The 13088-nt window shown below is 40.1% G+C and overlaps 1 protein-coding gene across 1 annotated transcript in view; it reads left to right on the plus strand.

Annotated features, from left to right (window-relative positions):
* Positions 1 to 13088, plus strand: part of KIF5C (kinesin family member 5C) — a 139982-nt gene that overhangs the window by 102723 nt on the left and 24171 nt on the right. The window contains exons 12-15 of the mRNA XM_063110642.1: positions 3361 to 3536; positions 8013 to 8081; positions 9775 to 9981; positions 12192 to 12338. Of these exons, the coding sequence (XP_062966712.1) occupies positions 3361 to 3536; positions 8013 to 8081; positions 9775 to 9981; positions 12192 to 12338 (599 nt within the window). The remainder of the gene's footprint in view (positions 1 to 3360; positions 3537 to 8012; positions 8082 to 9774; positions 9982 to 12191; positions 12339 to 13088) is intronic.

The raw sequence follows: 13088 nt of genomic DNA on the forward strand, positions 1-13088 counted from the left end.
TATTTCTCCAGGGTTTGTTAGCAGCTGTCTTCCTTGTTACAATCAGTTATTCCGTAATCACCTCATGGGGGCTTCTCAGGAGACTCGGTCCACTGCAGTGCAGGGAATATTCTAGATTAATGTGGTGAGATTGCCATGGAGACAGACTGCCTAGTGTCAGGTCTTACATAGTGTTGGGAATTTACAATCCCCAGACATGTTTGTGAGCTGGACAGTGTAGTTACCAGGGACACTTCTGGAAGTCATTTTCTCAGTCCTTTGAAGGGCAGCGGTGTTTGGGAAAACTAGCTCTTGGTTCCTCTCTGGGCAGGAGCTGTGTTGCTTTTGTTCCTACATGCTGCTGCTTTGTTCTCAGTCTGAATGGCTGCTGCAAAAAATAATCCTGATTGCCTGACCTTCAGAATATACACTGGGAAGAGCTTGTTGTTTAGATGTAGCTTTGTGGGGGACATATTGGTACTTTGATTCAGAGAATTGTTCAAGAGAAACCAGAAAATCTGCTATAGGTTTCAAATATTGTTTTAATAATAGTAAAAATAAACCTGAAAGGGACTTGCATAGCTATATTGTGTTTTATTTTTGGAACTGAGCTCCAACCACAAAGGTATTGCAAAGACCCCAGGAACACTGATGTTATAATAAGTAAAAATAATTACTTATCTGCAAATTCTAAAAGTCGCAAATTTGTCAGGGAGTGGAGGGAATAAGCGATGGGCCTTAAACAATGATACCTTCGGTGCTTTTTATGTATACTCTGTTCATTTATCTTTAGAATAACCCTGTGATAAAGGCGTTATTATTTCCTCTCCTTTACAAAAAGCAAACTAAGACGTTAGGCAGGAGATGGGATTGTGATTGATTAGTTACAAGGTACAGTGTGTCTTTAGCGTCCCGTCACGGCACTGGAGATGTTTATGAGAGTCTGTTGGTCACTTTCAGGGTGCCTTGTAAAAGCATTGGCTAGCTTTTGGACCTCTGTAATCTGGGACAACCCTACTACTTGGCGATGCTGCAATTCCTCAGTGGGAGAAGGGGGCAGCTTTGGGGGGGGGGGAGTCAGGCCAGTGATTTTGGGTAGAGCAGGTCACTTGCTGCTCAGGTTGTTGGGGTTCATCCCTGGCCCTGCCACCCAGAAGAATCGAAACACATGCTGGGTAGCTCCTTAGCTCTTCCCAGCCTCATGATGTCATTGCCTCTCTGGCCATTTGAAACCAAAGAACATAGGGAATATATCTCTTCCAGATGTGTTTGTATCTTACCTTTTCATTTTGGGTGAGTTGGCCTGTGACTAATATGACCATATTCTGGTTGGTTGCTGGTCCAGGACCATTAACAATTTCACCTTCGTTATGCTTAAGCTGGAAGATCAAATTTATACTGCACTGGATTACCCTGTTCCCAAATTTCAGAAGCTAGAACTGAAAAATTAGAGATACAGTCATGATCCAAGCAGAGGAAGGACATTTAAAGTGACAGTAGTAAATGCCAGAATGCTCATTTAAAGTGTTAGTGCTGACTTTCTCTGGGGAAGGAACAGAATCAGAAGGGAGGGGATAAAGAAGGGCTTTCAGGTTTTAGTGTATGCTCTATATTGCTTGAGTTGTTTATGTTGAGAATGTATCCTGAATTATTTGTGTGGTTAGAAAATATCTATTTAATTTTTTAAACAAAAAAAAAAAAAAAATAGAGAGAGAAGGAAACACGGTATTGCTTTTATAGCTTATGTATTTAGCAGACTGTAGAGAATACAGATCCTTTAATTGGATGAAATCCAGTTTGCACAGTAAGGTTGTTGATGGATATTTTAAGCCAGGAATTGGAACTGAATGAAACATTGATTTGGTTCAGGTTCAGTTCAAAGGCTACTCTGATATTCTGGTTTTGTTTCAGGTCTATAATTTTAGAAAAAGGCATAGGTATACTACAGTCTAGTTGAAAAGGAAAAAAGGTTGGCTCAGTTTTTTCTTTAGCAAAGTAACAATTTATTCTAGGTTTTGCTTCAAGTTGTTGCTTCAAATAGAACTGTAATATGAAATATACTATGATATAAAAGTAAAACCACTGGGTATTAATTTTACATGACATGGAGGCTTACCATTTTGTGATTAACAAGCAAAATAATGGAATTCTAAGCAGAAAAGCTAAACTGTCACAAAGTGTTATGTTTATATTGAAATAAATGTGTACAGTGTTCAAGTGGATTCCATGAGGCATGATGTATACTGTTAATGAAGCCATGGATTAGGATCTTAGTTCTTCTATCAGTTTTTGAAAAATTCCCTTTGGCTCAGGGCAGTTTTCCTGGGGAATTTTTACAAATGGATTTGGTGGGCTGAGAACTGTGGTGAGGCTTGGAACATTGCAGATGCTCACTGACTATAGCAGTATGAGTGTGAAGCTCATGGTAAGCATTGTGATGGAAAAATTTGTTTGGTTTTGGTTTGCTTTCCAAGAAGATATTTGAGAGACTCAATTGGGCCATGTGGTTGTCACAGAATCCTTTTTACGCACTCTATCTTTGCAAGATGATTTTTCTTGTTGGGGATAGCCATGGGACACCTTGAGAATTACACCTTTTTCCTCAGTTTGCATAGTCAAATTTGGCAATGCTTCCTACTCTGCAGACTGAGAAGTGGTTTATAGCATCTCTGCACAATATTCTAGATGGACTGCTTTTTCTTTCCTGGGACTACCTGACATCACAGGAGATTATTCTATTTGAACTCTCTAGCACAGCTAATTAATTCTGACTTCCTGGGGGAGAGAGAGGTAGTGGAATGTGTGTTTGTGCAGTGCCAATCTTGGGTCCAGGGCTACCCTGACTTCCTCACTCAGATTCAGAGATTCTCAGGTTCAGAGGATTTGGGCCCTGCAGTGTTCTATTAAACAAAGCAAATGTGTTCCTTGATTTGGCTGTTTCTATTAATGAAATAGTAACATAATTAATTGGTAATTAGGATGCCTTAGAGGTCTGTTTCCCTTTGAATCAACCACTAGAGAAAATATGACTCTTAATAAAGTTCCAGCATATTCCTCAACAAAAGCAAAATGCATGCAAAAAATTGGGGGCATTGCTGTGAATTGGATTAGTTGAGAACGTGTGTGGTTGGGGGAACCAGTTTACTTAAGTAGTGCATCATGGGAGTATTCTATAGTCCTGTTCTTCCTAGACTAGTTTTGGTCAATTAACTGTGACTTTTCTTGTCAAAGAGAAAGAACACAAACTATAACTCTGTATAACAGATCTTTATTGTGTCCCCTGTGTATTTTTCTCTGGGAGTGACTATTTTTAGAACTCTTCCTGGGGGGTTGCATGCTCAATGTCTTTAAGATTAAACTTTTCTTGGCTGTGTTTTGCAGGAGAAGCTGTGCCTGAAGATGAACAGATCAGTGCTAAGGACCAGAAGAACCTGGAGCCTTGTGATAATACTCCCATAATAGACAATATTGCACCTGTTGTTGCTGGCATCTCTACGGAGGAGAAGGAGAAGTACGATGAGGAGATCTCCAGTCTGTACAGACAACTGGATGATAAGGTCAGTAGTTAGAGATCTATTGTCCTTGCTCTGGTACAAAGAATAGAGATGGCAGGGCGCAGAGAGTATCATGCCCCGTGGAGCTGATGTAGGGCTACAGACCTGTCATTTCATGTCTGTCTTCCTAATCCCTAACCTAGCTCTTGATTGGGCAGATTGAAGGAGCTTGATTGGTGTGGAATGGAAACATTCATGGGAATTTAATTAGAAGAGTAGGGTGTTGGCCTAGAGAGACAGGCTGGTGCTATTTAGAATCTTGACTTCTAGAAATTGGACTTGGCTGATTGCTGCATGACAGCAGAGTATGTGAGTGTGTGTGCTCTTTGTTTAAGTCTTTCTTCTATTCTTCTCTGGGCATATCCCTCATCTCTTGGAAACTCCAACAGTAGACTCAGCTAGGTCCAAGGGTACTGACTCTCAAAACTCAAGTGTGTACTTTAATCAGGTAGCCCTAAAGCCCTGGGATGAGGAACCAATAGCGGTGTGGTCTGATGTCTTCCCCTCACCAGTGAAGCTCTTTTCAGGGGCATACTTTTGAAAGAAGTAGTTTGAGCATGCAAACTAGGAATGTCCGATTTTATGACAAGCTTTTGGTACTCAAATAGTCATGTAAATGCACAAGTCAGAATAGGGGAAAAAAGACCTTGGAGGACAATGTAGCATCCATCCCTAGTAAAGATTGGATTAGGAATCCCAGAGGCATAGGAAATTAAACTGATGTTTCACGTGATCTTGGCATATTGCCCTTGGAATATGCTAAATCCTTTCAGTTCATTTCATCAAGGTTGCTGATATTTTTAGTCTGATTTAATCTTTTCTACTGTGGTTCAGCTCAGAGTGCTTGGGGACACCTCTGGTTTGGATGAAAAATCCTTGTTATGTTAACGTTGCCATTAATCTTACAAGCCTTTCTCTTTGGGGTAGAGCTCAGCGTCTGGTATCACCTTTACATGCTGAATGGGATTGGTTGCCTTAAGGAAGTTAGTTCTGCTTGTTTGTGACTCTGGGAGTTTGCATTATAACCACAGACTTGAACTGGGGTCACCGTACCCTTCTGAAAACACATTTAATAAAATATTCACACCCATGAGAGCTGCTGCTTGCCCTTTAGGCCCTATGTACTGTTAACTTCCATATCTACCCATGTATTTTACACAAAGCCTCAAAGAGAAAATGGAAATCGATAGTAAGTTAACAGTATATGCAATTTCTTGATTTCTCAAAAGAGCTGCTATTGTTTAAACAGTAAGTTTAGACCATGCATTTTTTTTTTCTGATTTTTAGAATTCTTATTTTTGTTTTCGGTAGTCACAGAGAAGTCATACAGAATTCTGGGTGAGGGGTGAGAATCTGATTCTATACTCTGTTTTCTATGAATAGATGCCTACCGTGGTTGGAACTGGGATTACAGCACAGGAGTTTTCATTGATCTGAGAGAAGCTTTAGATAGTCTTGAAGCCAGCTTCCGAAATGTGGTGATGAGGACTAAGCTCAGAGAGATGAAATGCATTCAGCTGGTAGCTGGAGAGCTGGCTCTGGAATCTCTCTCCTGATGGCCAGCCAAGGGCTTTTTCTGTTGTGTCATTTTCCTGTAGCATGTGCCTTGGAAACCCTGTAAAGCATACAGTTTGAGGTCAGCATTTGTGGTCCATCACAGGGTGATGGTGAGAGATGTGAGAGAGCACTAAACCCCAGAGCCGCAGCCTTAGCGGGTACCAAGGCTGGTAGTTTGTTCTTAGTATCTCTGCTCATGGACTACTTGATTACCTGTTGTCACCTGACATTCTTGTATCTTTTTCTCAAAGGTTCTAGAAGGTATTTCCATGCTTCTGATGATGTAGTTGGTTTGATACTTCGTGAATACATGGGTCGGAACATGGCATCTGTGTTAGTCTGTTTCTGTTGCTTATAATAAAATACCTGGAACTGGATAATTTTGTAAGAAAACAAAATTTATTGCTTATAGTTTCAAAAGCTGGGAAGTCCAAAGTCTGGGGAGCACATCTAGTGAGGATCTTCTTTGGTCGTGGCTTTACAGCAACGCAGGAGTCTCACATGGCAGAATGGCAGAGCAGAGAGGGAGCTAACTCCTCCCTCCTCTTTTTAAAGCCCTCAGAGCCACACCCATGACCAGCATTAAACCATTAACTTATTAATCCATTTACTAGGGCATGGTCCTCATAATCTAATCACCCCTTCAAGGCCCCACCTCTTAATTACCATAATAAGATTTCCTACCTTCTTAACACTGTCACAGTGGGGGTTAAGTTTCTAATACATGGACTTTGGCAGACACAATCCAATCCAATGCGGCGTCTTCATAGTACTGAATGGTAGAACTGAGAGACCAGTGTGGTTACGTGACTTATCCAAGTTTACATCCCTCGTGGGTGGCAGAGCTGGAATGAGGATATGTGTCTTCTGACTTCCAGTCTGTTGCTCATCCCATTGTGGCCTTAGCCCTGTAAGTGAAGAGCTGGTTAACCCCAATGACCAGGGTATGGTGGGAGAAAGACTATAAGGCTCCTCCCGGCTGCCCCTTCTTTCCCTCTGTGCTGCCCCTTCAGGGGTCTCCTGAGGCAGTGCTGGGTGATGGAAAAGCCTGCTCTGAGGAGCCACACCTGTGATTTCATAATACTGAGACCTGGCTGATGCCCTACCGTGCTGGAGATACTTTTCTCATCTGTAACATGGCTCAGAGCTGTCAAAAAAAACTTCGAAAGGTTGCAATGGGGATTAAGGTTTCTAGTACATAGCAGGTGCTCACAAAGCATTAGTTCCCTTATTTCTCTTCAGTCTTCTTCCTCCTGGGTTCTGTTTGCTTGAGGAAGAAGCCACATCATGCATGGTATTGAGGGGGTGCAGGGGAAGGGATAGTGGTTCCCCGATGTTGAACTCCTTGGGTCTTTTTATGTTAATTTGTTTAATATTTATGTGCTGAGGAGCATAAACACAAAATTGTTCCTGGTAACCAATATGCTAAATTTATAAAGTAGAAAAGAAAATATGTCCTATAATATAGTCTCCTAGTTGTAGAAGCACCATATTTTTTTTTTTTTTTTTTTTTTTTGAGTTTTCACTCTGGTGTAATTTCCTTAATTCTCTTGCCAGAAATATGATTTGGGAAGGAAAGTCATGAGCATTTTGTAGAACTATTAAAGAAAGATTGGTGTGAAAAGTTCAGTAGGAACAGGATCTCTCTGAGCAGAGAAGTGAAACCAAAAGATGTTCTACACAAAGGAAAAGGAGATGCAGATCCTGTACTATTGATTTTGTGATGTTATTGCTCCATGGAAGGCATTAGTTTGTGACACTGAGTTAACCTGCTTCAAATGTGGGCATAGACACCACCAAACAGGCTGGGGAATATCCTATGGAAAACTGAGGTTCTGTGACCCAGACCCTTAAGTTTACCCCTCTTTCCTCCCCTCTGGAAAAGGCAGAAAGCATAGTAATTTTTTTAACGGGCTGCTGATGAAAACATGTAGGTAGGACCTGGCATGAGAAGGGACCCAATAGTACTGAAATGAGTCTGGATCTGTTTGGGATTTAGACCCTAGAAATGTCATCAAATAGGATTTTCTCCTATTTCTAAGGGACAGGCAAATGTGAAGCCAGGTTATTGTTCTTCATAGGCTATGCTTAAAATTTCATTTGAAATGAAAACATTTCAGCGAAGACAGAGTCTCTTATGCAGTTTGGTGCCACCCGCTGCTCCTCCCGCATGGGGGGTGTTGAGGGAGAGGCGGAGAGAGGCAGGCAATGTCCTTGCTTTTGTGGCAGCAACACCTAGTGGCAGAAAAGGTGAAGAGAGTGAATTCTCCTCTGCCACTTCAATGAGAGCTCAGAAAGCAAACATTAATGTTTCTTCATCTCCAGCTGTCACGAAGGTTTTTTGAATTGGTAAGAAAATTAACTCTCAATCAAGAGGGAGGTGTGTTATTGCCAAAGATTAATTCTCCAGTAAATGTTTTCCCAACCTATGTTAAGAGGTTTGAAGGGGAAATATGTGTCTTTCTTCCCTATCATGTGACAGCATTCCTGACCACTGATGTGTTTGACAAGATTTGAGACATTAATATATTACAATGAAGATGGTTTGAAATTTACTTCCTTATTTTTGGAATTACGAATTCACTGTTAACATCTCGGAAGGGTTGTCTCCAAAATCACTTTCAGATCCCATCCTCTAGATCTCTGATTTCTAGATGAGCAGGAATTGGGTTGCATGTGTAGGATATTACAGTTCCCAGAATATTCAGATGTTTAATTTGCTTGGAAAAGGGGGATGAGGAGGTATTTTAACCAAACAAGACCCCAGAACTAGTCTTCCTCTGTGAAGGAACACCGCACCGTCCCCTCCATCTTATTAGCAAGCTTATAGCTGGCATCTTGGAACTATGTGTTGTCGGGAAACCAGGATATCAAAAATGACATAACTAACCAAAAAAAATTAAACATGATGTTTTGTTTCAGGATGATGAAATTAACCAGCAGAGCCAGCTGGCTGAAAAGCTAAAGCAACAGATGTTGGATCAGGATGAGGTAAAGAAGGCAATAAATTTTTTTTTGCAAAGTTCTTTTATTACTCTTTGATGTCGACGTTTGTTCCAGAAATTTAATTTGCAAAGAATTTTTTCAAAATCACTGAATCATGTGGAAATTTCTTGGTAGATTTTCTTTCAATTCCTGTTAAAAGCTGATTTTCACTGAATTTAGAAAGTAAGTGTCTGACTTTGTAGAGCTCTGGGGTTTTGAGAGTGAGTAGCTGGTTGCTACACTTAGTCCTTGAAAAGCAGAGACATTTGTCTTGGAAGGTGGGCAAGGATGATTCTACCTCCACGTACCCAGCACTACTGTGTCTGCAGTTTTAGCCCATTTCATCTTTGCAAATCAGCCGGCTCACGTCTGCGATACAGAACATGTTCTCGTGCTGTCCTGTAGGGGAAAAAACAAAAACAAAAACAAAAGAAGAAAGTAAAGGAGGCGAGAGCAGAGAGGAAAGGGACCCTAGTGCTGCATTAGCATATATTTGATACACTAAAAAGCAAGCAAATTGTTTTCAGCCTCTCCCTGATGGCATTCAGTAGTCCAATAAATGTCTTTATTGTACTGTGTTTTGCCAAATATTTTACAAACGAGAACGTAAACAAAGGACAGACAGCCAATCTATCAAACATAGATGATTAGTAATCCCCTTGCTGAGGACTAAGTAGTTTTTTCTTCTGTACTTTAAGGTGACTTCTGCTTCATTGCTAAAGTGCTGTCGGTTGGATCATACGATGCAACAATAGCAGGTGGCTTGATTCACGTCCCTAGTCCCAGCCCTCCGTAGACAGAACTGTCTCTGTAACCATTTCTTTCCTCTTCCTCTCTGTTCCCCTCCATCTCTCCAGGGCAATGGTTATGCCCCTGCTCAAACACGTCCCTTGGTAGGGAGATAATCTATGGCTTTGCAATCAGATGAACTATGTTTATTTGATGTCTGCCTTAACTATAGTTGAGGTCTTCCATTCGCTTAGTGTTTCCGGCCCTCTTCCCCCTCTTCTATTCCATTCCTGTGCATCACCATTGGTACAGATGCCTGACATAAACTTTCCTTTTTTGTTGCATTTAAAACTCTTTAATATTTTTCTTTTTCTATACTATCAAGGCAATTATTTGTTCATTATAGGAAAATCAGAAAATAGAATGGAAACAAAGGTAATGAAAGCATCCACAAGCTCAGGCATTCACTTTTAACTAGGGTTAATGTTTGGGGTATATCCTTCTATACATTCATAATGACTATTAAGAAAAAGTGACTGACTATCCTTTTATACTGTTTTAGTTGACTCTGAAATCAACCTGTTTACATTGAGAAATCATGATAATATTTAGAAAGCTATATAAGTATTTCAATAGACCTTGGAAATAATTCTTCCATCCTTTGTTTAATGTGTGGAATAGCCAACCAACTACAAAGTGCAGTTATTTTTGATGTGCAATTCATTCTTTGGGTTAAGCCTATACAGCTTGAAACTAAAAAGAAAGGAAAAAGAAACAGATTTTTGAAATAATAACATGTGTTTTTTTAAATTTAGCATCTGGACCATAAAATGGGGTTTCCGTCATCCTAAGCTTTTCCAACTTGTTTTCTTGTATCTGGTTTTTAAATTACTTTATTTTGGATAGAACATACAACATAAACATTTGATCGTTAGATTCATCAGTTCTCTTGCCATCTCATTTCCCCCAGCTTTTAGCTTCCACGAGAAGAGACTATGAAAAGATACAGGAAGAGCTGACACGTCTCCAGATTGAAAATGAGGCAGCCAAAGATGAGGTGAAAGAAGTTCTCCAGGCCCTGGAGGAGCTGGCTGTCAATTATGACCAGAAGTCACAGGAAGTGGAGGACAAGACCAGGGCCAATGAGCAGCTGACAGATGAGCTGGCCCAGAAAACGGTTGGAGCATTTGTGTCTAGGGGGCGGGACTTCCTCGGCTGCCATTTCTGTGTTTATTGATGTTTGTGGACTGACACTGTACAGGAAAGCAGTTGGCTGAGTGGTTATTCAGTGTTATTCAGTGTTATATAGTTATTCAGAAGAATTCTCTGAGGTGCCCCAACAATTGAGATGCTTTGTGGAAGTGACTTTTGTCCACTTATCCTGGAATTGCATGTCAGAACTATTTTATATCTGGGGAATTTATAACAATAACAGGGACGTATGTGGGAATAGTCAAAAGAGTGCAGACTTTGGAGCCAGAAAAATCCTAGTTGAAAATTTGGCTTCACAACTCTTAGGCCTTAGTCGAGACATTTAAAGTTCTTGAGTATTCATTCCCTTATCTGTACAAATGGTGATAATAATGTGCTCCATGCATGGTGTGAGGATTAGTGACAGTTCTTGTAAAACTCTTAGCACGGACCTGTGCATATACTGCAATATCAATAAATAAATCTCATAGTGTTGCTATTAACAGGCAGGAGTGGGAGACCCATAGAAGTTATGGACTTCATTCTTTTTTTTATACCCTCCTGAATGAAATCCATTTCCTCCTCTTAGCTTCTTGTCCTAGCTGTTACTTTCAGGAGCCCAGTGCTAAGCTGTCCCTGTTTGTTTGCTGTCCTGTTTTAAGCTAGTCCTTCTGGCTGCACATTTCCTCATTTTCAGAATCTGGCAGTGAGATATGCTGCAAGTTCTGCCCGGTGAGCCGGCAGCAGCAGGGCAGTGCCACTTGGCAGGGTAGCCGGTGGTGGAGTGTGTGCTCTTCTACTTGGAAAATGGGTGATGGAGAAGCTGAGCGGCTGTAACCTGCTGCCCTTGGCACCTCTACCCAGTGGCCGGGTATCATGGGCTTGTGCCCAGCCTGCTTTGTGGAAAACATCCAGTCCTCCTGGGCAAGGAGTAGTAGCAGATGGTGCAGGAAAATGCTGATCTGCAGACCGTGGAGCAGATAGGAAATGCTACTATTTCCATATACTCAACTGTGTGGAGGAAGACTTTTCTAATGGCTTCTCAAGAAGGGGACTACTGCTTCTGTGGGTTTTAAAAACAAGATGAAATAAGCAGTTGGCAATGCCAAATGAAACAAAACAAAACCAGCCCATTCAAAAGTCACTTAGGAAAGGAGGAGACAGATTTTCTCTGCTTAGTGTTTTATACAGGATTCTTTTAACTAGCCCTTGGTATTATTTGCTTCTCAAAACAATGAAACATTTCGTTCTTATTTTCTGTCAAATCAAAGTATTATTAGACCAGTTTAGAGTACTATTTTTAGTCAGTTGATTAAAAAATGCTCTAGTAAAATAGAAAAAATGCATATGAAAAAATTACATAAATGTCTTTGCATTAACCTCCACTGCCTTAGGTGTATGGAGATTGTTTCTTTGTTAGATGAGTTAATACCAACACACCCAAAAATGTCCATTTATTGATATTGAGAGTTAAGTTAGTTAAGAATGTATATCTTTTGGTAATACACATGAAGGATGGAAAAGAAATGAGTTTGTTAAAGTTTGGCAAGAAAATAGAGCTTCTGTTATAAATTAAGAAGTTAATGGTTGAACTTAATTTTGAAAAAAGATGAATAGTGTTTAATTCAGTTTCACTGGGGAGATTAGGAGACTTTTTCTAACTTGTTTTCTAAACCCATTAATGTTTCTTTGAGCCATCTATTATTATGAAATTAGATGGGAGTTTGGAAGTGGCCCAGGGAGCAGTTATGTTTGGGAGTAGAGGTGGGGACACTTGCAGGTATGTTTATACCCTGAACTAAAACAGGGTAGACTGAAACAGAATATCTGATAGGTAGGAAGATGTGATTAAATGTTATAAACCTAAGACCTCCTTTTTTGGCTCTATTTATTTTTAATAACTTGTTTCACTGACCTGAAAATTGTCACCTGATATGCAGACATATAATATATTTGCCCATATGATATAACTTGTTGATATGGCCTGTTTGTTGATATGACCTGATATATTAGATATTTTCCCCTTCTTATCAAAGAATGCAGTGCTATACTATAGTTTGCTTTAAAAGGACTCATGTTGAAATTATGAGAAATGGTAAAAGAACTCCATCCAACATTATGCTGTTATTTCTTGTAATGCTGTTTTTATGAAATTGATGAGCAACTCTTAATTTGTTGTTGAAATTTGTTTTTCAGACTACATTGACAACCACACAGAGAGAGCTGAGCCAGCTGCAAGAGCTTAGCAACCACCAGAAAAAGAGGGCTACCGAGATCCTGAATTTGCTGTTGAAGGATCTAGGAGAGATAGGTGGAATTATTGGCACAAACGATGTGAAGACTGTAAGCCAGCTCCTTCTTTATCTTCTCTACCTGCTGTTATCATGTAGTGATTCTAAGTTAGCATCTTCACTTTATTCTATTAAGTATTCAACTTTTAGCTCCGTACTTTGAATCTTCCACATGCACGGAATAATATTTGGGTGAATGAGAAAAGGACTGGCTGAATGATGAAGTGAATGATTGTTGGGAGGAGGAGGAGAAAAAAAATTGACCTTTCAAAATCTAGGGAAAGTCTTCAGCTCTTGGCTGGCTTTATTTGTAAAGTGGGTTATTTCTCTGCTTTATTTGCCATTGTCACAGAGATTTGGAATTGGATAGATGAAGCAACAGTTCTAATATCAGAATTGTGTTTCTCTTTTTCTATAAGAGCCCACTGGAGCAAAAATTCTCCCATCCAGTCAGTATGAATTGATAAAGTTTTCAGCTGTTAGTAGTAGGACTCTAACATTGGCCTAAGAAATAAAACTACATTTAATTATTCAGAACGTGAGAAGTCTTGAATCTTGCTATGCAGGGTGTGATCTGCATCACCTGGGAGTTTACTGAAAATACAGACTCTGAGGCCCTACCTCAAAACTACTGAATCAGAATCTGCATTTTAAGAAGATTCTTCAGATGATTCTTATGGTTATTAAAGTTTGAGAAGCAAACTTTGGTTTGGTGCAGTGGTTCAACAACGTCAAGGACCCAGGCCTTTTCTCTTACTTTCTTTCTGCTATCCTCAGCCTGTTTTCCTTTCATTTCCTCAGG

This window comes from Cynocephalus volans, chromosome 1, assembly GCF_027409185.1.
Source record: "Cynocephalus volans isolate mCynVol1 chromosome 1, mCynVol1.pri, whole genome shotgun sequence".
Classification (NCBI taxonomy): Eukaryota; Metazoa; Chordata; class Mammalia; order Dermoptera; family Cynocephalidae; genus Cynocephalus; species Cynocephalus volans.